The sequence below is a fragment of the Parasteatoda tepidariorum genome, chromosome 9 (assembly GCF_982258835.1).
Source record: "Parasteatoda tepidariorum strain Cologne lab strain chromosome 9, Ptep-v5.0, whole genome shotgun sequence".
NCBI classification, from domain to species: domain Eukaryota; kingdom Metazoa; phylum Arthropoda; class Arachnida; order Araneae; family Theridiidae; genus Parasteatoda; species Parasteatoda tepidariorum.
Genome location: NC_141763.1, coordinates 97,839,884 through 97,865,943, shown reverse-complemented (window position 1 = coordinate 97,865,943; position 26,060 = coordinate 97,839,884). Strand labels below are relative to the sequence as shown.

General features: G+C 30.1%; 1 protein-coding gene across 1 annotated transcript in view; it reads left to right on the top strand.

Annotated features, from left to right (window-relative positions):
* LOC107436862 (cytochrome P450 3A11-like) overlaps positions 1-26,060 on the top strand; it is a 57,745-nt gene that overhangs the window by 17,666 nt on the left and 14,019 nt on the right. The window contains exons 2-6 of the mRNA XM_087152475.1: positions 15,827-15,923; positions 17,723-17,775; positions 18,824-18,932; positions 19,089-19,208; positions 20,865-20,953. Of these exons, the coding sequence (XP_087008601.1) occupies positions 15,827-15,923; positions 17,723-17,775; positions 18,824-18,932; positions 19,089-19,208; positions 20,865-20,953 (468 nt within the window). The remainder of the gene's footprint in view (positions 1-15,826; positions 15,924-17,722; positions 17,776-18,823; positions 18,933-19,088; positions 19,209-20,864; positions 20,954-26,060) is intronic.

Here is a 26,060-nt window from a genome sequence, read left to right as displayed (position 1 = left end):
CTCCTTGCCTTTTGATTCCCCTATTGATCAACCTTTATACCCCCCAGTCGAAAAAGCCAAAGAAATAGCTTTCGAAAAAACCAAGGAACGTCATTTGAAAAATAAACTTAGATACGATTTAAAATTTAAAAATGCAGATTTTAAAGAAGGAGATTTGGTAATAATGGAAGAATATAAATACCCTAACACTAGAAAATTAACTTCTCCTTATTCAGGCCCTTACACTATATTAAGGAAACTTTCTAATGTAAACTTTGAGATAGATAAATATAATAATCAAACTGAAATCGTTCACTCTTCCAAATTAAGATATTTTTATCCAGTTGAAGAATTTCATTTAACACCAGAAGGTGAAAATTAAGAGTACATTTTATGTAAATTTTAGTCAATTTCTGTTATGATATTTTTGTAATTTTGCTAAAAGGAAAATTCGAATTTTGTTATTTATTAAAAATGATACTGAACTGTTATCAATAATATTAATAAGAAGAATTATTGAAGGAAAAATTATGAATTTTGTTATACATTAAGACTAAGTTTGAACTGTCATATATATTGATGATGATGATAAGAAATATTACCCCTTTTCTGGAAGATCCGACCCTTAATTAGTGAAAACCCGCGTAGTGCTTACCCATACCTGAGATACAGGTTATGTGGACGAAGCTTTATCTTTTCTTTTGTCTTTGTGGAAATATTAAACCACAAATGCATATAATTGATGATGACACACTTAAGGTTGCCAGGATCTTCCATAACTGGAAATTATGTTTGGAATTGTATTTTTCTTTACTTTATATTTTGATGTTTGTATTTTATGAAGGTGTTTATACTTTATACAGTGACATGTAGTCACAAAGAATGAGAAGTGGCAACGATTCCCAAAAATATTTAAGAAATTGAGTTTTTAAATTTTAGGCCTAAAAAATGAATGTTGTTAGTGAAAATGAGTACTAAAAAATGAATATTGTTTGTGGAAATGAGTACTAAAAAATGAATATTGGATGTGGAATGAGTACTAAAATTGATTATTTTGTGAAAATAAGAAAAGTTGTTGTAAGATATGTACTAGAGAGAATAGTGATTACTGAGATTAAGTAGTGTATTTGAGATTTATAGAAATGAAGAGGAAAGTTAGTTTTTTTTTTCTTGAAGTATTTTAAGGAGTTAGTTAAAGAGAATATTTTGAATAACTATTTCAAAGTGTAACAGAAGAGGGAAAATTTATGAGTATTTCAAAGCTCTGTGAGATGAATATTTAAGAGATTTTGAAAGAGATTTAGGATAATGATGAAGTTTTATCAGCATGCTAATAAGTCCTCAATCAAGTGACTTATGTCACAAGGACTTAAACGTACGTAGCAATTTTTAAGGCCTATTGTTTAGTTGCAACTACATTTTTATATTTATATTTTTAAAGTAGATGTTACTTTAGCATCTTAGGAAGTAGAATATTGAGTGTTTTTATAAATGTTTTATATAATCTATTTTAAAATTTTGAGAGTTAGTATGAAAACATTGCAATTGAGGTAGTTTCATATGTTTTGTTAACATTATATTTGAACATTGTTTTTATTTCTAGATTGTTTTTGTAATTCAGATCATGTGATCTGAATCATCCAGATTAATATTCATTTTAAATAGTTAAATAGAAGATGGTAAGTAAGGATTTTGATCTTTCCTCAATGAGATGTGATGTGGAGCCTGATCACCTCCGGGTCAACACCTTTGAGAGGGGGGATATTGTAGTATCTAAAATACTAGCTTTATAAAATTAAAAGGATCTTTTAAGACTAAACTCAAAAAGAATTATATCTATCTGCAAATAAGCTTATCTGGTCTCTGAGAACATTAAATTTCTCTTTCACATACTTAACTTGGCTCTTCGCGTATACATTTAGTCCCGTTGAATAGCGATGAAATCTTTATTTGTAAAATGAATCCACCCGCGCAATAAAATATCTCAAAGAAACCAAATTCCCATGAAAATGAAGACTGTTGAGATATTAGTTCATCTCCATCTGGTCTTAAGATCTTCCAGACACCGGCTCTAACATCTGGGTTATATAGATCACATGACATGAACATATGTTACGTTAAAGAAGGTACACTTATATTTTGGAAATGAAATGGTAAAGATGTGTCCCGGAGCCTCTGCTCCGTTTGTACATAATTTGTAAATAGATTTCCTTATCCTTTATTCAATAAATTCACAGAAAATGCATTATGTTGTCATCCTTATATAAAGGATATTAAAAATAAAAAAATGACTGCGAAAATTGGAATCAACAAAATAATGATTCAAGAATGAAAGCGACTGCTAAAGAGTTTACGAGAAAGAACGAGAACAAGCACTACATCAAAGTCGACAGGATTCTCTCAGCCCGGAACCCAATGGAATGGCAAGCGAATTTAAAGATTATTGCAAAGAATTTATGCTTTGAATGAATGAACTGGAATTAAGAGATGCAACATTAAAAGTTTGATGAACTCCCGTTATCGGCCCCTTCTCTGCTTGGGACGGAAAGTCGGAGGTTCCTTTTGCCCCCCTGAAGCCCGATGGAGATCCGAGGGTGAACTTCGTCGAAGGAGGGATGACCTTATTACCGTCCTATGTGTTCGCCGAAGAGATGACCTTATTTCCGCCCTGTGTCTTCGCGGAGGTGATGATTTTTGACGCCCCTGTTCTAAATGCGCCCTAGGAAAAAGACTGACTCTCGCAGGAGAAAAATGTTGAAGAGTGAAGGAGGAAAGGGACTGACTATTGTGCTTTTTTTTATACTGTGCACTCGCTTTGTTGAACAGATGAAGATCTGTAAGTTTTGAAAATAATTTTGTTGAACTAAAAATAATAGTTTTATTACAATACTGAAGATAGTTATAAATAGAAATTATATTTTATTATGGAGTGTGTAGCAATTTTAAAAAGTATATAGAGTGTATTGGTATTTAAAAAATGTAATACTTTGATTTTTATTTTCAATTGATTTTGATTTTCATTTCTCTTATTGCACATATAAGTATCTTATTTTTAAGTTATTGATAATTATTGTTGTGAAAAATGGCATATTTATGGAAACTAGTTAAATCGGAACTGGTAATTTTAGCGAACGAATTAGATTTAGATGTAAATGAAAATAACACAGTTCCAGAGATAAGAAATAAAATTGTAACGCAAGAAAATTATGACGAATCTATAACTAAAGAAATAGTTAATAGAATTTTAGAAGAAAAACGGGAGAAATCAGAATTACAACTTTTAAGAGACAAGGTTTTAAGTCTAGAAAATAATGACAAAGATATATCCTATTTAGGTAAACTAGTAAAAGCTGATTTAATTGTTTTGGCAGATGAGTTAGGAATATTAGTAAGTGATACCGAACCAGTTTCCGAAATCAGAAAAAAAATAATATCAGATGAGAATTACAATGAGGGGTTAACCAAAGAAATTGTAAATCGTATGTTAGAAGAAAAGAAAGAAATGCAAGAATTACAAATTTTAAAAGCTAAAAATCAAGAACTTGAACTTTATAAATTAACTTTTCAAAGTAATGATAAGGAAACACGTTCAAGTGTAAATTCATCTAATGTAAACATTTCCTTAATGAGATTGTCACAACCGTTTGACCCCCATAAAGATGAGATATTTTTGTACTTTAAAAATTTCGAAACTAAGGCCAAATTGGCTAATATTCCCGAAACCGAATATGTTGTTTATTTATTGAATATGTTACCCTATGATATTGTTAATCAACTAACACGGGAACCGGGTGAATTGGCTCATGATTATTCACATATAAAAACCTTATTATTAAAAAGGTATAAACTTAATCCAGAGCTATTAATAGTTAGTTCTTTAAATTTGGCAGAAAAACTAGATGAATTTGAATCTTTAAGAATCGGTATAAATAAACAGACAGGTACGAAATCAAAACAATTTTCTCCTACTTTGCAGAGACGCGCTACAAATAATGCACCACAAGTAAAAAGAAATTTTTCAAATAATTATCAGAGTGGTCCCGGACAGTTCAGATACCAGACTGATCAACAGCATTATATGGGACGAAATTATAATTACCCATATAGGGCTGGTTTCAATCAGTATAGTAATCAGTCTAAATATAATAGTAATGAAATGAAACGATCAACTGAAAAAACTCCCCACGGAACTGTTTCTGATAAATCTTCCCGAAACAAATATGACAAAAAGAGTGAAAATTATAATAAGTCTTCTCAAAACAAATGTAACAAAAATGTTGGAAATGGTGTTGAAAATGGTATTAATGATCAATGACAATTAAATTCTTTATATTTTTGTGATATGATTATGTCGGGAAGTGATGGCACAAAAATTGAAATTCCAGCACTTTGTGATACTGGAGGAACAATATCAATTGTTCCATCAAAATTATTAAAAAATATTAACTATAGAAAAATTGAAGAAAAAGATAAAGTGCCATTGCAACAAACACAAGGCACAATTCATGATTTTGATTTAATTGAAATAGATGTTTGTATCGGTAAATTGACAAATAAAATTAAGATGTATAGTATTAATACGAATTTGAATTATTGTTTGCTATCACTACCTGACATGTACGTATTTAATATTAAATTAGATTTTGATAATAGAATTGTTATTCAAGGTGAAAATGAACTAAAATGCTCTAAAAATATTGTAACTCATTCAAAGTGTTGTCTCAGTGTAGTTAAGGATAGTCTTTGCTCATCACCAACGAGTAAATATTCTAAATCTAAATCACTTGAATCTGTGGATTGTAATACACCACAGGAAATAGTAGATAAGAGACTATCCTTATTAAGAGAAAAATATAATGATATTTTTAGTGAGGATAGATATGATGTTGGACTCATAAGATTAGAGCCTCAGAAGGTTATTCTTACTTCTGAATTGCCAATATCTTTACGTCCATATCGTTGCTCTCCTCAAGATAATATAGAGATTGAGACACAAATTAAAAAGTTGTTAGAAAATGATATTATTAAACCTTCACATAGTCCCTATTCAGCCCCTGTAACGATGGTTACTAGAAAAGATGAGGGAAAAAGAAATAGACTTTGTATAGATTTTAGGCGATTAAATCTAATAACCAAAGCAGATGCTGAACCGATTCCTCGAATTGATGATGTTCTTGATGACTTAACGAATGCAAAATATTATTCTAAAGTGGATTTATGTTCAGGTTTTTGGCATTTAAAAATTAGAGATTGTGACACTGAAAAATTTGCGATGGCCACTAATTTTGGCTTATATAAGTGGGTAAGACTCCCATTTGGATGGAAGAACAGCCCAAGTATATTTCAGCGAGCTATCCGCCAAATACTACAAAAACATAATATTAAATTTGCTAAAAATTTCTTTGATGATATTATAATTTATAGTAATTCTCTTGAAGAGCATTTAGCTCATTTAGGAAAAATTTTCGAAATTTGTAGGTTAGAAAATATCAAATTAAAAGGTTCTAAGTGTGATTTTTGTAAAACAAGTATTAAGTTTTTGGGTTATGAAATTTCCGAAGGTAAATGTTCTCCTAATGATGCAAATATAGAAACAATTAAAAAACTTCTGCCTCCTCATAACGTCAAGTCATTACAAAGGTTTTTAGGTTCGATTAATGTTTATCATCGTTTTATTCAAAATTACGCAAAGTTAAGATTGCCGTTAAATAAATTACTTAAAAAAGATGCTAAGTTTGTTTGGTCTGAAGACTGTCAAAAATCATTCGAAGAGTTAAAAAACGCGTTAATTTCCAAACCAGTTTTATGTCTTTTCAACCCACAAAGAAAATGTCATTTGTATATAGATGTTTCTGGTGAGGCTATAGGTGCAGTCCTTAAACAAGAGCACCCGGATGGAACACAACATCCAATATCTTTCCATTCGAGGCAATTAAGAACTTATGAGAAAAATTATTCAATTACTGAATTAGAATGTTTAGCAATAGTAGATGCTCTTGATAAATATCAACATTATCTTCATGGAACACCTTTCACCATACATACAGATCACGCAGCTCTAATTTGGTTGAGAAATGTGAAACATTTGACAGGTAGATTATTTAGATGGTCTTTAAAGTTATCAATGTATGAATATGAGATAAAATATAAAAAAGGAAGTACTAATTATGAGGCAGATATGCTCTCTAGAAATAAAATTTCTCACCATAATTGCTATCCAACTCATTTAATTCAAAAAGAAAAATTAATTGAACATCAAAGGCTTGATAATGTAAATAATCCTAATTTTAAGAAAATTAATGATATTTTAACTGTAAGTAAAAAGGGTTTAATTAAAATTGTAGTCCCCTTTTCCTTAAGAGAAGAATTAATTTCAAAAGTACATGAAGAATATGGTCACCCAGGTGTAAAGAAAATGTTAAGCATTATTTCCCCATACTATTATTGGTCAGATATTATTAAGGACATTAGTAATTATGTTAAGCACTGTGAAACTTGTCAGTTTAATAAGATCTCACACTTGAAAAAATACGGTTTGTTACAGTCAATGCCACCCTGCAAAGAACCTTTTGAGTTAATATCACTGGTTGCTGTAGGTGGTTTTAATTATTATAACTCTTCTAAAAAATATTTGAACATTGTAATTGAACATTGTACCAGATATATCTGGGCTTTTTGTAGCAAAAATATTACATCAGAAGTGTACTCGAATTTGTTGAAGCCTTTATTTACATCCTATGCCCCAAAGGCTCTATTAACTGATAGAAACCCAGCCTTTACTTCTAGTCGATTTAAGAAATTTTTGAGAAATCATAATGTAAAACAGTTGCTGACAACTGTACCGTTACCCTTCAAACTTTGGCAAGGCTGTGATTTATTAATTGAATTTTGGTAACGGTTACCCAGGTTCAAAAATAGACACTTGAATAATGAAGTACATGAAACTTTTAACAATAAAAAGTAAATTTTATTATAACTATAAATTAACAACCAACACAATCCCGATCATTTCCAGATGCCTTCATGTGCACTCAAAATTTCAATTTATACACTTTTAAATTTCCAAATGGTTATTCTCAAGATGAAACTTTTCGATAAAAAGCACCTTTAAATTTCATATGCATAACATTAAATTAATTCACACTAAAAGAGACATTTACGAAATAAAAATACTAGCTCATTCTAAATTTACAAAAACATTTAAACTTTAAGTCCTTGTATTCCTACAGCAGATAATTAAAATTAAATATCCAAGGCTCATCTTAAAATAGGTATCTTAACATCGGATAGAAATAATTTAAAATACGGAATAAAATGCTCTTCTAAAAAGTTACTAAAAAGGCAAGAAATTAGAGTTTATAAATACAAAGGAACTTGCAGATCACCTTCTGGAACGCCCACCGGGCCTGCAGCTAGACTTGTGGACTAGGAGAACTTTTACCTTCCGACCACCATTCAGTTCTTTAGAAACACTCGATTTGCTGCCGAGGAACGCTCACTTCTTGTCAACCGTCTTGAATCTAGCGACACTCCGTCTATCATATCCCGTTTTATTCTGAGGCTTCAGATCAACTTTTTTCCAGGCAACAGCTCATCCGATCAATGTGGCTTACTTAGTCGCGGTATCCAGGGACTCAACCTTTCAAATATCAACCTTTCAGCATTTCCGCCTAGATGAACTCATTCCGAGATTCCAGCTAAATCTAAACTCATACTCGATGATACCGGCTCAGAACATACTTCTAACAGCCATGATAGATCCTGTCAGCGGTGATGTTTCAACTCAACATTCCATCGGGCACGATCCGCACTCCCGTCTTACTATTTTTTCAGCCACTCTTCACGCCTCTTATACTTTTCTCAGCAAGGCGGAATCATCCATACTGACCTGTTTACTCGCTCAAAAGTCATCCCGCATCCAGTGGACGTCAGAACAAAAAAAAAGATCCATAAGAAAAACCAGCTACAAACCCACTAACACGCCATAAAAGTGATAATCTAAAGCTCCTTAAATATCAATACAATTTATATCCACAATCTACCCCAAAAATACAATTTTAAAAGGATCAATAAAAATTTCTCCTAAAATATAATTTTGATAGCATTTAAATTTTATCATAGTGGTGCCATCTATTGAAAAATAACCCTTCTTTAAAAAGTATTGATACAAAAAAAAAAACTTCAATAAATTCCTATTTATTACACAACTAGTCACCATCCACAATGCAATGGAAAATCAGAAAGGGTAGGACAATCAATAGTTACTAGATTAAAATGTAAAGTAAATAACTTTTCTAAAAAGATTCCTTGGACTAAATTTCTTGATCAAGTTGTGTCTGAATATAATAATACTCCTCATGCTGTTACAACTTTTCCACCTGCTTATTTATTGTTTGGCTCCTTGCCTTTTGATTCCCCTATTGATCAACCTTTATACCCCCCAGTCGAAAAAGCCAGAGAAATAGCTTTCGAAAAAACCAAGGAACGTCATTTGAAAAATAAACTTAGATACGATTTAAAATTTAAAAATGCAGATTTTAAAGAAGGAGATTTGGTAATAATGGAAGAATATAAATACCCTAACACTAGAAAATTAACTTCTCCTTATTCAGGCCCTTACACTATATTAAGGAAACTTTCTAATGTAAACTTTGAGATAGATAAATATAATAATCAAACTGAAATCGTTCACTCTTCCAAATTAAGATATTTTTATCCAGTTGAAGAATTTCATTTAACACCAGAAGGTGAAAATTAAGAGTACATTTTATGTAAATTTTAGTCGAATTCTGTTATGATATTTTTGTAATTTTGCTATAAGGAAAATTCGAATTTTGTAATTTATTAAAAATGATACTGAACTGTTATCAATAATATTAATAAGAAGAATTATTGAAGGAAAAATTATGAATTTTGTTATACATTAAGACTAAGTTTGAACTGTCATATATATTGATGATGATGATAAGAAATATTACCCCTTTTCTGGAAGATCCGACCCTTAATTAGTGAAAACCCGCGTAGTGCTTACCCATACCTGAGATACAGGTTATGTGGACGAAGCTTTATCTTTTCTTTTGTCTTTGTGGAAATATTAAACCACAAATGCATATAATTGATGATGACACACTTAAGGTTGCCAGGATCTTCCATAACTGGAAATTATGTTTGGAATTGTATTTTTCTTTACTTTATATTTTGATGTTTGTATTTTATGAAGGTGTTTATACTTTATACAGTGACATGTAGTCACAAAGAATGAGAAGTGGCAACGATGCCAAAAATATTTAAGAAATTGAGTTTTTAAATTTTAGGCCTAAAAAATGAATGTTGTTAGTGAAAATGAGTACTAAAAAATGAATATTGTTTGTGGAAATGAGTACTAAAAAATGAATATTGGATGTGGAATGAGTACTAAAATTGATTATTTTGTGAAAATAAGAAAAGTTGTTGTAAGATATGTACTAGAGAGAATAGTGATTACTGAGATTAAGTAGTGTATTTGAGATTTATAGAAATGAAGAGGAAAGTTAGTTTTTTTTTTACTTGAAGTATTTTAAGGAGTTAGTTAAAGAGAATATTTTGAATAACTATTTCAAAGTGTAACAGAAGAGGGAAAATTTATGAGTATTTCAAAGCTCTGTGAGATGAATATTTAAGAGATTTTGAAAGAGATTTAGGATAATGATGAAGTTTTATAAGCATGCTAATAAGTCCTCAATCAAGTGACTTATGTCACAAGGACTTAAACGTACGTAGCAATTTTTAAGGCCTATTGTTTAGTTGCAACTACATTTTTATATTTATATTTTTAAAGTAGATGTTACTTTAGCATCTTAGGAAGTAGAATATTGAGTGTTTTTATAAATGTTTTATATAATCTATTTTAAAATTTTGAGAGTTAGTATGAAAACATTGCAATTGAGGTAGTTTCATATGTTTTGTTAACATTATATTTGAACATTGTTTTTATTTCTAGATTGTTTTTGTAATTCAGATCATGTGATCTGAATCATCCAGATTAATATTCATTTTAAATAGTTAAATAGAAGATGGTAAGTAAGGATTTTGATCTTTCCTCAATGAGATGTGATGTGGAGCCTGATCACCTCCGGGTCAACACCTTTGAGAGGGGGGATATTGTAGTATCTAAAATACTAGCTTTATAAAATTAAAAGGATCTTTTAAGACTAAACTCAAAAAGAATTATATCTATCTGCAAATAAGCTTATCTGGTCTCTGAGAACATTAAATTTCTCTTTCACATACTTAACTTGGCTCTTCGCGTATACATTTAGTCCCGTTGAATAGCGATGAAATCTTTATTTGTAAAATGAATCCACCCGCGCAATAAAATATCTCAAAGAAACCAAATTCCCATGAAAATGAAGACTGTTGAGATACTAGTTCATCTCCATCTGGTCTTAAGATCTTCCAGACACCGGCTCTAACATCTGGGTTATATAGATCACATGACATGAACATATGTTACGTTAAAGAAGGTACACTTATATTTTGGAAATGAAATGGTAAAGATGTGTCCCGGAGGCGAATTGACAAAACATACCGTAGATTGTAAACTAGGCGATTGCAAGTGGAATTGGCGATGGATTACGCTTAAATGTGGTGGGAGAACGAAATTACATTAACCTAAACAGTGAAATTCGATATTTTTTTCTCCTCCTCGACTAGCCATGATGAATAAAAATAACTCATTAATTCATTTTAGTAGAGAATTAAAAAAGAAAATAACCTTTTTATTCTTAGGATCACGTAACAAATAAACTGTATTTATATTTTATTAAGCGCAATAATTTGTATTTTATAAAACGATCTAGTTTTTTGATATAACAGATTTAATTTTTTTTACAAGAATTGTGTTTGTGAAGAAATAAAAATAATTTATTAATGAACCAATCACAAAAAATAACGTAACATTTTAATACCATGTTTTATTGGAACGCTATTTTAAAGAATTCTATTTAACTTTTATTGTAAGAAAACATAACCTGCTTTAATTTAGTGATTTTCTCTGTTAAATCAATCTTGATAAAAGAATAATGTAAACTTTTTTATGAAAATTTTTTTTAGAAATTAACAAAGACATATTATTTATTAGAAAAAAAAATTGGTGTATTCAAAAATGTTATCACGCTTTAAAGGAAAAATTTCTTGCAAATGAAAAAATCGATATTTTTAAAATCGGAAATTCGCTAGTGAAAAAAGAAATATGTGAAATAATTTCAGGAAGGGAAAAATGTACAAATGAATGGATTTTTCTTCAATGACCTATATCGCGTTTGTTTTATTACTAGAAGCATTTATTGTAAAAAAATATTTATTAAATAACTCTTTTTTTCAATGGGATGAGATCTTAAACTTTGTGAAAAATTGATTCAATTCCTTAATATACATAAAAGTCCGTAAATACTTCATTTATTATGGAGGTCATAGATACCTTGATACTCTTTCAATATAAGAATAATAAATGAATAGAAATGAATAGAAAAGAAAATGAATAGAATAAGAAATGAATAGAAAATGCACAACTATTTAAAATATATATTTTATTTACATATATTGGGCGCAGGTTATTCTGCAACGATCATACGTAGCATAAATTTATAGATTCCTAAATACTGTTATATGAATTAGGTAATTAAAAACAGAATTAAAAAAAATAACAGAATTAAAAAATAACAGAATTAAAAAAATTTTCAACCTTTAATTGAAAACTTCCTGTTGTCAAGTATTAAAAATAATTATAATTTTTAACAACTTTTTTAAACAAAAATTTTTAATTCTCAAACTTAATACTATCCTTCATATGAAAATATCCGAAAATTTGTAAAAGAAAAACTATGTATATTTTAAAATTGAGCCATTGGCGACAACAGAGGTCAGATGTATATTCTGAGTTTAAATAAATTATATATTATAGAACTCCCATTTAGGACTTAGATCAATTTATTATCAGTTCATAAGAGTGTTTTTTAATAAATAAATGTAGTGATTGTTTGATTTATAATTGTAAGTCCTGAGTGTTAATGTTAAGTTATGTTTCCTTTGAAATAATTTTTGAACTATGCAAAGCAAGGCGACATTCATTTCAACTTAAAATGATAAAAACTTTAAATGAAATACTTTAAGAAAAATACCTTCTAAATAAGATTTAAATAAAACGCAATCACTTCGCCTGAGTGATTTTGTAAAGAATTCTAAACTTTTTAATTTTACAAGTTAGGTGAAAAGTAAATATCTTACAATAGTGGTAGGGAATGAAGGAAATTCTAAATTAAATGAACATTAAAACATTGAGTGCAAAAATTTTCAATTCACTTAAAAGTTCACTGGAAAGTTCCCAAGATATGGTGAAATGCGCAAAAAGTAAGGTTAACACTAAGGGGTCCTAACATTGCATTGCTTTCCTGACCAAACTATTGGGATAATATTTCTAGATTGCGGCAACCCCTATATACTGGGGATCAAAAATCCGAATACGCAGGAAACAAATTTCTCAAAGTAGGCTCGTTTTAGTGTCTGATTTCCGAACTTAAAATATATTGTCTGCTATAATTAAGCGGCATATTTGAATTCACCCTCTCGATCCATTAAGATTGAGTCCTTGAACGTAAACATCTGATCATTAGATCAAAAGTTAGTTTTAGATTTTTGTTACTGCTCATTGTACACTAAAACGTGATTTTTTTTTTTTGAAATTTCGATTTTAATGCCATTACTTCAATCTCCGTCGGGTTGTGCTTACTTTATAAATTTAATCTCAATTATATTTTTCTCTTCACTTTTAAACTGTAAAGACTTTTTCTCCTCTTGTAAATTATGAAAAAAATTATTAATCTGATTGCGTAAACAGTTAATTCATTAAAATTGGACATTCTCAATTAATTCCTTTCAATAGTCATGTATATTATTAATAATAATTATTTACACAAAATTATAATGAAGGAAAGTTTGATTAGAAATTTAAAAGTTTTTGCTGCTACAATTAGGGAATGTCTATCGACAAAATTCAAGCAATTTTTTTTCCAGAGCAAAATGCATTTTTATTCAAAAGGGAACAATACTGACTTAATATTTATACGATAAAAGTCTCTCTAATCGCTAACACCGATGACAGGAGAAATTTTCAATTTTTTCTTTTCCACAAAAAGTTTAAAACTTAAATTGTTGTTCTTTCATTATAAAGCATCTCTCGTATCATGTAAAACTTTATAACGAAGTTACTTATCTACCGTTTTGCAGTTATAAAATGAAATAATTATTAAATTATACTTGCATTTTAAAATGTAATACTCAATTGTTCAATGAATTTTACGATTATTATTATAAAACTGCGTATTATGAACATTTCAATTAAAATAATTAGTACAAAATAGCTGCTAAAAATTCTCTTAAATATTTATAAATATTATACATTTATAAATTTCAGCTTTTCGCATTATTGCTAAATAATCTCTACGTCGAAAAATACTTAAAGAATTTCATAATAACAGAAAATTAAATAAAATTTAAAAAAAATTGTAAATGGTTATCGATCAAAACCATTAAGTTTAATTAATGAATATAGAATCGGAAACAGTCTCTGCTAAACAATAAAAATTTTTTTTTTAAATCTTTTAAGTAAACAAACTTTATTATAATAATCATTTCATTATTAAGGATTAAAGGTTATTGTGAAATTATTAATTCGAATTAGTGGATGAGTAGGAAAAGAATTTCACTACTCGAAATACATTTAATGAAAGTTATGAAAATATAGAATATATAATAATGTGTAATTTTTCTATCTTAGTTCTGTTACGACCTTTTAAAAAACGCTAATAAACACAATTTAGTCAACAGATACAAACGATTATGTCGGCGCTATAACAAAAAAATACGCTTTATATTTTATTTGATGCAGAAGAATCAAATGAAGACCCGCACCCATATCTAACTTGTTGAATGTTATGCGATACCGAAAACAAAACAAAATCATAAGCACACAGCTGTTTAGCGATTTGCGAGAACGCTCCTTTAACGCCAATGGAAATTTTTGCCAACCCTTTACAATCTACGGTATGTTTTGTCAATTCGCGTCCCGGAGCCTCTGCTCCGTTTGTATATAATTTGTAAATAGATTTCCTTATCCTTTATTCAATAAATTCACAGAAAATGCATTATGTTGTCATCCTTATATAAAGGATATTAAAAATAAAAAAATGACTGCGAAAATTGGAATCAACAAAATAATGATTCAAGAATGAAAGCGACTGCTAAAGAGTTTACGAGAAAGAACGAGAACAAGCACTACATCAAAGCACTACATATATATATATATATATATATATATATATATATATATATATATATATATATATATATATATATATATATATATATATATATATATATATATATATATATATATACACGGGGTGATCAAATGAAAAGGTACGAAACAACGTAAAAACGTAACAGTTAAATATTTGCATATTCCGCTATGGGAGAACTTAGCGAGACATCTCAGGATGCGATTGGAGTCTCTGACTGGGATCAGAACATGCCCTGGTGCCCGCATGAGCAGGAGAGAGCAGAGGCTCTTATCAAAAGCGGCGTCCAAATGACGCGGCAGTCCGTATGAGGACTGGATGGCGTTCGCGTTGCAAAATTCGACGATTGAGGAACAGCGAGGTGTTATCCGATTTTCTCGAGCACAGAAAAACCATTAACTCCGATGTGTACTGTGAGACACTCTGACGCCTACGCAGGTCCATCAAGAACAAAAGACCAGGGCTGCTCACGGAGGGTGTGGTTCTGCTCCATGATAAAGCGCGTTCACACGTCTCCAGACTCACACACATGGAACTGGCCAAGTTCAAGTGGGAGACGTTGGACCATCCGCCCAACAATCCGGACTAGTCGCCCTGTGATTTCCATGTGTTTGGTCCACCTGAAAGGGAAGCTCTTCAACTCGGACGACATACTCAAGGAAGCTGTGAAGGACCGGGTCTCGTCAAGACCACAGGAATTCTGGGAACAAGGAATCTTGCGGCTTGTTCATCAGTGGGATCGCTGTGCACAGGCCTATGGTGTATATTTTGACTAAAGTCTACATTTGTACCCACCGTGTCGTTTCGTACCTTTTCATTTGATCACCCCTTGTATATATATATATATATATATATATATACAGTCGGACCCCGATTTAACGAATTCATCGGGAATGGAAATTTTATTCGCTAAATCGGGGTCATTCGTAAAATCGGGGTTAGAAAAAATTGATTTTTGTACATGTGTATTATTAAAAATTACTAGTTATAAACGACTAAAAGGAATTTCCTGTTTGACTCATAGTCCACGTGACAAACCCCCGAAAAATGACCTTGCAAGTGTAATGTCTTATTGACTCTGCCCACCTACCCACGACGAATTTTGTTTTTCCCTGTTGCGGGCTTTTCTTTTGTTTGAGACGAATATGCACTTTTTCTATTTTATTACTCCCAGGAAAGATTTTTTTCCCTTTAGAATCTGCCAATTACAAAAAAAATGCAATATTTTTCTGATCAAAATTAAGGAAAAATATTTTTTCCGGATGCTGAAATAATTCGTTAATTCGGGGTAAGTTATTCGTTAATTAGGAGTTTTTGACTCTGTTTTTGCTGGGGTTGAAAAAAAAATTCGTTAAATCGCGAAATTCGTTAAATAGGGGTTCGTTAAATCGGGGTCCGACGTATATATATATATATATATATATATATATATATATATATATATATATATATATATATATATATATATATATATATATATATATATATATATATATAAATGAATGTGTTTTCAGGTGTTCCAGTAGGAAGCACAGATATTGGAGAGATAGAGGAGTTAAATATGCTGAGCCACTTTCATTCTTTGAATCATTTTTCATGAACTCCCAAAAGGTGAAACAGGCACATCTTTTCTTTTTTTAATAAATTGTAATGGTTAACACACACCTACTTTCTTGGATTTCATTACGATAAAGTACCTACATTCAGTATTAATCAATAATTCCATAAATATATATATATTTGAAAAAATATACAAAGACAAAATTTCAAATTTAAAAAAAATAATCCGCAGAAATTAAAAAAAAAAGAATGGTTAAATTAACAAATGAAAATGAAAAATAGAACAAAAATAAATTGAACAAAATTATGAAATAAATAAAAAATAAAATAAAGAAAATGAAGAAAAAAGATACAAAAAATGGAGAAGATATATCAGGACGAAATAAAATAAAGTAGAAATTGTTGTCTGCGACTACAATAGCAAAAATTATAGGTTTATAAACTTTTTTTTATTTACAACTGATTCTCTTATGATCGATTCATTTCCTCGATTAACACAATCGCGATACATATATATCCTCATAGAACAATCCCTGACGTCTGTAAGCTACTTGAACATAGTTGCAGACCAGGTTCACCCATTCATGGCAACAGTTTTTCCTGCGGGGGATGGTGTTTACCAACAGGATAATGCACCATGTCATAAGGATCGAATCGTCGAGGAACATTCCAGTGACTTTCAAGTCATGTCTTGGCCCCCAAATTCACCTGACCTTAATCCAATAGAGCATTTGTGATCCTACTTGGAAAACCAAATTCGTGCTGCCACGCTACCTCCTCGCAATAGGAGGGAATTGCAGGACCAGTTGGTGAGCGCTTGGTACCAGATACCTCAGACTACCTATCAGCACCTTGTGGAATCAATGCCACGGCGGGTGCTAGCAGTTTTGAGGGCTAAAGGTGGTGGCTAAAGGTGAGGGCTAAAGGTGGCATAATGTAATGCTTCTTCGGTGTATATATATCAAATTTGCAAAAGAAAAAGTTGGTTTAAAAATTGGTTCAATAAAAAAATTTAAAAAAATTCTTATTTGAACCGCCATGAACCCGGAAGCAAATACGAGAAAATATTGAAAATAGTAAAATAAATTAAACGTGCAATTGATGGCATAAAAATTTACAACCCAACTCGAAGCAATTTTGCTAAAATTAGTTTCTGAAATTTATCTCGTGAAATGGTGCGACCGTTTTCCGATACTGAAAGCAATTTAAGCCAACATTATAAAAAATAAAGTTTTGAATGTAAATTTTTGAATCGATTCTGTTCATTATTATTTCATTAAAATCGTTTGGCCTATTTCTTACATTCCTTCAGTGCCTTATGAATATTTGGGGGTAGTGGTAGTCCAGTGCCTCGAGAATCAGACCGGAAGAGTCGTTGTTTGATTCTTGACTTGGCTAAGACCCACCGAATACATGTGATATCGTAAACTCTGTGGAATCGAAAGTCCCGTGGCAGGTCGTCCCTGACATATTTCCTTCTCCCTCAAATCTATACCTAAATTGAGGAAGTGGCCACACGAATGAGTAGTGCTGTCATCTGCCCGTAGACGTACTTTCTCCCTTGTGGTGCTCTCTTGTCAAACGAAAAGCGCACATGCCAAAAACTCAATTTACTGGCGAGTTTGGTTTGTCCAAGTGTCATTAGAAATAGCAACATGAGTATTTGAGCGTATGTGATATTTTATTGACATCAGAAAACATTCTAAACCGTTCGATTCAGCAGAAAAGAAAAATGGAATTCCCATAAAAGCAGCATTTAGAATATTGATTAAAACATTAATTGTAATATTATTGTTATCAGATTAATAATATTAAATAATTATTGGTACATTTTATTTATAATCTTGTAGGCTATTCAAGAAGTGCAGTTCGAAAGATACAATCAGCTTGGCAGAATTTATGGGTAAATAATTAATTTATACTGTGTTATTTATTTTATTTATATTATTTATATTGTTATACCTTTTAACCTCGCTATAAGGAACCCGGAAAATACTGAACGCTTGTTGATCGTGAGCTTTTTTAGTGGTCTCTTTCGCACTGTTATTTAATTAATGTTATTTGCTTGCTTATAGTGAATGGCTAAGATATCGGTAGTTCGCTTATGGTGTACTCAAATTTTCATTTGTAATGGGCGTTTGAGCTGGTATTTAAATAAAGGTAATGAAAATCTTAATCAGTCTGATAAGTTAAAATGTATATAAATTAAAAAAATTTTAATGGACTTTTGAAAATGGAATTAATTCAACTTCTAATGGAAAATTAATTTTAATTTATACTGTGTTATTTATTTTATTTACATTACTTATATTGTTATTGTCTAATCTAGTTACGATGAACCCGGAAAATTTCGTAACACTTGGCTTTAGTGAACATTTTTAGTGGTCGAATTATAAGTCAAAAGTTTAGAAGACAAAAAATAACGAAAATCAAAAAGATGAACGTCGAAGAAAAATTCGTTGTATAGAAGTAACTATTTCGTTACACGGGGGTTGTTTTGAATGTCATTTAACGTTTCGTTTAAAAATTTCGTAGTAGAAAGAAATTCGCTTTAAGGAAATTTCGTTATAGAAAGAGTCTGCATAGTTCGTTAGTCATAACTTGCAGTACAAATTATGCACTACTGCAATTATTCTTTCCCGCAATGCTATTAAAATAGATTAAGAAACATTTTTTTAAAAAATAATTGAACTAACGTTTATAGAGGACTTATTACTCGGTCCACAGACTTACAAGGAAGTCAGTTTTGTGTCTTGGCGCAAAAAATGGCCTAAACAATACATTTGTATCAGATTTTTTGATTTTACGCAGGAGTGGGACCCCTGAAGTAGAACTTGAATATTTATCTTTTGGAACGTATGTTTTTAAATAGTATTTTGTAATATTATTATGGATTTTTAAGCTCTATCTCTTAAAATTTTGTTTTTGATACTTTATGATCATTTCTTTAGTCTGTTTGACGCCACGTTTGCTGTGGGTCAACCTGCCCTGACTGTTGGCGATCCTGAACTTTTGAGAGACATCATGGTCAAAGACTTTCATTTCTTTCCCAATCGAAGGGTGAGCAATTGTTATCAGAACGTGTACAACATACTTTAAATAAAAAATGATTATTCTATTTTCTTTTTAAATGAGAGAGAGACGATTATTCATAGGAATACAATGCATGTGACTTCAGTAAATGTAGTCTTCTCATAGTTGTGTTTCACATTACAGGACTTGGGTTTTCGAGATGATTCTGTTTTTAATCGTATGCTGATTTTGTTAAGAGACGAAGATTGGAAAAGAGTCCGATCCATTGTATCTCCTGCCTTCTCCACTGGAAAAATCAAAAGGGTAAGCGGAAGAGTTGCCCTCTGATTTTAAGCCTTCTGCTACTATTTTAAATGAGTACAGATAATGATGACATCACAATCACAAACTACGAGGTACAGTGCGCAAAAATACAACAACACACGTGTGTAAGTTAGGGAGCAGCCCTTTATGCCTTATCATGTACAGCGCGCAAAATGAAAAACGGACCTCCCTGAATAACTTTCGATCTAGTGATCGGATCTTCACGTTTTAGGACTCAATCTTAATGGTTCAAGAGGGTGACCTCAAATATGCTAATTAATAAGTGCAAGCGATGTTTTAAGTTACGAAATCAGACACAAAAGCGTACTTTCTCTAAATAAACATAACTTTTTTTCGATGGATTTAGATTTTTAACCCCCAAAATACAGGGGGTCCCAATAGTTTGGTCAGAAAAGCTGTCTGAAGCTCGGATACCTTAATGCTAACTTAGCTTTTTGCGTATTTCGCCATAACTCAAAAATTCTTTTAAGCGAATTGAAAACTTTTTTCGCACAATTGTAAAATTTATTTATCCAAAGAAAATCCCATGCTAAAAATAACTTTTAATAAATATTTATTATTTTTTTAATACTAGTCGAAAAATTTTTAAATAGTAAGGTACGCAATTTTTTACATCATTTTGAAGAATATAATTTTACTTGCACAGATACAAAATTTGAGCAAAATTGGTCAAATAATTTCACAGAAATCAAATTTTCAAAACACAATTTTTTTCAAATTCGATTTCTCAGAAACTATTCTATCGATTTCACACAAATTTTGTATTGTATATAAAACAACTGGAGGCGAAGGAGAGGACTAAATTAAAGGCAATAATAACTAAAAATGTATGAAATCCAAATATAATGTTTTGCAGCATCAGCCTCGTTATTTAATAGCCACATCTCGTATAATTACAAGTTCTCATGATTACCTGTAATCGAAAGTGATTACAGGTAATCATTATTGCTGAAACTCGGGTTTGAGTACCAGTGATGGCTGGTCAATTCAAATTCCTCACCCGGCTCGCACAGACCATGGTGCTGAAGTAAAATATCCTCAGTGGTAGATGGATCACGGGTCAGAGTAACACTTCCTAGAAGAGAGAAGGCCTCAGCACGGTTTATGGTTCAACGTAATTGCAAATTTCCAAAATTATTTAATGGTCCAACGTAACGAACATAAACTGCGCAGGAAGGGTGGGTAAAATAAGAAAGATGTCATTACGTTTAGATCTACTAAGGGATCAAATTTCTTATTTATGGTAACCATTGCTGAGACCTACTCTCTTCTAGGAGGTATTGGCTTAAGTTCCCTTGCCATCAGGATAACAGTGGAAGAATTTCGTGGTTTTCCTAGCCATATAACGCAAAAGCGGTTTATTTTCATCAAAAAGTCCCCCACGAAGGCAAATTTCTCCCAATACTTGATACAGGAGTTCCCTTGTCTTCTGCATTGAGTTCAAAATTACAAGGCTACGGAATTGAGTAAGTTGTCCTAAACCCTAATTTGGGTCGGCTACTTAACGACGGTTATAATATAAAATAAAAGTAATCTTGATTATGATATATCAGAATATATGATTGCAAGTAATCATTATCATAAGTAATCAGGATTATGTGCCATTTTAATAATATTTTTCTCCTTTTCATTCAGGTTTTGAGTATTTTTAAGGAATCTTCCAGGACTTTGCTGCAGAATCTTAAAATAGCCGTTCAGAGAGGAGATTACATTGAAATAAAAAAGTATCTATCATTCTTTAACAGTAAGGAAAACAGAGTTACAAACTGTCAGTACGCGAATCATGCAGTTTAAAGGAATACGATAACTGCTTGTATCTAACCTTGATGCGTTGAGGGTTAAAATGAAAATATTTTGATAAGTGGCAAAACAAATAAATAAAAATTATTATTATTGAAAAAACTTAAAAACAGTTTTTCGCACCAGTTTAACAAGTCGCTGAAATAATCAACCTGTAATTACATAATATACAGTCTGAAAAATGGTAGACAACTTGTTGATTAGCTTTCTTTCATTTCGCTTGGTCTGACACCTATTAAAATGTTCTTTTTATACTCAGTTTAAGTCATCACTATGTTTGGGAATCAAAACACTATACATTATATTAAATATGCTGTTAAGTATGCCTTCATTAAAAACAGCTCAGTGACATTCATCATAGAAATGAGAAAATAAACAAACAAAAAACGTTCCCCTGTGTATAAACTAATATTTTGTTCAGACTTCGAGGAACGTCCTTGTTTAAAGGAAATTATAGTATGTTCATTACTGTACATTATTTGTGCTTTATTTAAGTTGTTTTCCGCTTTAATGAGCATAGTAGTTCTTACTTTTAAAAGATTCGGTATTGTGGCTATGTTTTAAAAAATCACTTCAAAAGTACAATAACTGGTAATTTGCACCACCATCATAATTTCCAACAAAAATGGTGTTAAAACAGTTGCGTTACAACAAATCGTTGGCCATAAAGGTAGACCAGGGTGCGTAGCGTTTTTAAAAAGTGCTTAAAGGTGCTTATTTTTGATTTTTGTTTTTTAAAATCCCTTCAAGGTGCTTTTTTCCATGGGTGTTTTTAAAAAGTGCTTAATTTTCCTTTTTCCGAAATGTGATATTTTTCTTTACCATGTTGATTTCCGCCACAAATTATGCGGAAAGACATTGTCCTATTCAACGTTTTCACAACTTATTCAACCCCAATCTATTTCGGCGTACCATCGGTCTGTAGTGTACGAAAACACCATTTGTTTTACATGTTTGATGAAATACCTGCTGGTCCGCACTTGCGCATACTGAGCTGGATTCAGTTGTAAGGATTTTTGTTTGTCATGTGCAACTCTGCTGCATTTTGCGAGAGATTCTCAATTTCAGACTTCATTTTCCGCCGGCTGTAATCGAATCGAAAAATCTCTCGAATTTTTGCTGATTACGGGGACCAACTAAACATTGTCAGATTTTTTTTCTTCTCTATTAGCGATAGAAAATTTCATTTCTCTTGTTAATTTCATTATTGCTGATGCGCCATCGTTTTTGTCCCTGGCAAGCAAATAAAATCATCAATTGTTAAAAACTTGTCAATCCTGTCTAATTATGATATTTCTTCAAAGTGCTTAAAAATATTTTTTGAGTGCTTGAAAAGGGCCTAAAAGGTGCTTATTTTTTGTTGAAAAATTTGGCTACGCACCCTGCAGACCATAGACAATTGTTTTGCTTATTTATAGTAAGAGGCTAAGCCCCTCCCTGAAGATCACCAATCCCGATGATGCTTTTCAATAATTGTTGTTTCTTGGCATAAAATAGTTTAAATTATTCAACTAAAAATAAATGTACTAAAAAAGAACACTTGTGCCACCACTTCCCACCTCCAAATATTAGTACTATTAGTGAAAAATAAATACTATTAGTGATCTATTTGTGAACATAAATCATTTTTGTTCACTAATTTTTGATTCATAACATTTAAATTATTTGTACTAATTATTTGTACTAATTATTTGTACTAATTATTTATCACTAATTATTTGTACTAAATTTTAAATGTTCTTTTTTGAAATAACATTTAAAATTAAAAGTATATTGTTATAACTAGAGCCCGGATTTTGATGACCTAAAAATCTCAACTAATGCCCTTAAAAAGTGCAAAAAATGCCCTTAATAAGGGCAAAAAAATGCCCTTAAAAATGCAAAAATTGCGCAAAAAATACCTTAAATAAAGTAAAAATATTGAATTAAAAAAATGTTTTGCTCTTTAAAATTATTATGAGTCATTTAAAAGATATAAAGCAATGCAATACTTGTTCTACGCTCATTAAAGTTTGAAAAATATGTTTTATATCCTAAAATAACAAAAAAAAGGAAAATATATTGACACCAAAATATTTTTATTTTGTATAGAAACTTTAATGGATATAACAACTTCCATCTCATAATATTACTAACTATCAGAATTATATTGGATTATTAAATGTTTTTTGATAATTTGAAATGTAAACGAGCGTCTCTTGTCTGAAAGTAAATTTTCATTCCTGCAAAAGCTTCTTTCAACGTCTACTGATGTTATAGGTGCGTACTTGAAAAAGACGGTCTTACTTACTGACAATTCTTCTTCAATTTGAAAAGATGTTGCTTCGCCTGTTAATATCCTATAGATTTTCTTTATTGTTTGGAAGCCAGTGTAATAATGAAAATTGATAAAAAATAATAAAAATTGTAAAAAATTAACAGAAAACTTTAAAAAATGCATTAAAATGCAAAATACGCCCCAAAATTTCAAGAAAAATGCCCTATAAATCTAAAAAAATGCTCTAAAAGACAAAAAATGTCCAAAAATGCAAATATCATCAAAATCCGGGCCTTAGTTATAACATATTTGATGAGTTCGCAATTGTCATTTAATATTTTTGCTTACCATACGGATAGATGTATATTTTAAATACAGTTTTTCCATGCATCAATTTGTGCATGAAGTTAAGCTCTAAATCATTTAACGAATCTCTTTAACAGTAATTCATAATAGTAGGATTAATATTGCGCCAAACAATAATAGTAATTGTAAAATGTTTAATAAGGTCAGACACTGATTTAAATGAATTCATCTTAAAATCTAACGTACAATTACGCAATTCTAATAATAATAAAAACAATCACCAGATCAGTCATTTTTGGATCGAACCCTTGCGATTTTAGTGAAGTTTGGAGTGTAGGACAAACATAAAAAATGCTACCTAATTATATTTTTTGTTGTAATTGTTGTATTTATTGATTTTTGAAAAACTAAGATTTGCATTGAAAAAGACAAACATGCATACGTAAAAATAACAAGAGACAATTTTAAACATCATAGAAAACTGAAAAGTAGACTTTTCAATAGATATTAGGTATGACTAGCTTAGGCTAAATCAAAGTTGTTTGATTTGACCTGCAATATTTCAAAACAGGCCAAGTTAAAAAAATTGCAAAAGAACTTTTCTTACCGCAACATTCTTTGACACGTGTAAAAGCTTGAGGACTCCACAGGAATCGACTAAACAATTAAAAAAAGTGATATACTAAACAACTCTATCTTCTTACATCTCAGACATTAGACATAATATCCATGGAAAGGTGAGTAAATAAATCCAAAATTATTAAGCCAATATGAAATTTCAAGCTTTTTTTACTAAATACAAAGATTATATGAATAAAAAGTAATTACTATCGAAGTGGTCATTATTTTGATTTAAAAGAGATCAAAATAAAAATGTTACTTTTAATTTCTGCATTTTTTTTGTATTTAAAAATGGTCTGCCTTTGTCTATGTTTAAAATTTCTGAAAGAAGTACATAACATGAGCAATACTAATTTCATAGAAAATATTTTATAAAAATTACTAGTAAAATAATATAACTGATTGGTAAAAATATTGAAAAAAAAACTTTATAGGCTAAGTTGGTATTAAAATTGATACTCTTTTTAATTGGAAAGTTAAAATCATTTCTTAGGTCGAAAGGTTTGAATGAAATTTTTCTATCTTCATTAATTTTAAGAGATAAATCTAGAAAGTTAACTGAAAGATATGAAATATTAGTTTTGTTAAGAATTAATTCATTTGGATAAATTTGCTTTGCTAGAATTTTAAAATCATCAAAATTAATAACCATAAAATCATCAACACATTTAAGAAAGAAGGAATTTGTATAAAGATGATTTAACTAATGATTTAACTAATCTGTATTCTTAAAGAAAAAGAAAAATATTGCAAACGTTAGTACTAAAATTATTTCCCATGGGAATACCATTAATTTGTTCAAAAAGACAGTCATTAAATGGAATATAATTGTTGTTGGGGTACATCACAACATATAACAATAATATCACTGCTAGTGTTGAGTTTTTTGTATGTAATACTACTGTTAAGTTCATTAGAAAGAATTTGTTTCTTAAAGAGTTTTTCAACAATAGCAAAATTATAACTAGCTCTATCAACAGTGGTAATACAGAAATAATTTTGAATTATTTTAATTTCTTGTTTCAGTTCCGAGTTAAACTTTCAAATTTTTTTTGAAAAATTAATTTGTTCCTTTTCATACTAATTTTAAAATCTTCAGTAATATTATCTTTCCATTCATAAAGGCCTTCAATTGGAAAACTATGTTAGTAGGACAATTTTAAAATAAACTTATCAAGACTTTTAATAACAATAGAAATAACCTTATTTGTAAAAGTAGGATATGGTGGTCTAAATTTAGAACCTAAAGACCTTTAGAACCTAAATTTTTTAAGAATATTATTTTCAATAATATCTAAATCTCCGGTAATAACATGATTATGGAAGGTATCAAAATATTCCTCACATTTACAAAAAAAAAAAAAAAAAAAAAAAAAAAAAATTATCTGCAGCTAAATTCCTATAATTACAAATAAATTTTTTGTATATCTAACAATGAGTTTGTAATTTAGTTGAATGGAAAGAGGGTTTTTATTTTTTATTAAGAATTGCGTTAAAATCAAGTTCATTAAAAATCTTATTTGTAAAATCTAAAATTAATAGTCTGGTTTATACTGATATTTAATTTATATATATATATATATATATATATATATATATATATATATATATATATATATATATATATATATATATATATATAAATTTGTTTTTAAATTTTTTTTTTCTGTTTCCATTAATCTTTGCATTTTTTTCATGTTTTCTTTATATTTTTAATTTATTTTATTAATTCTATAAACTTGCAGCTTATGCACAGTTAATAAAACCTATTATTATTTTCCTTAATTATCTTCGTTATTCTTTTAATTTACCACCTTCGGCGTTTAAATTCATTTTCGATAGGTGAT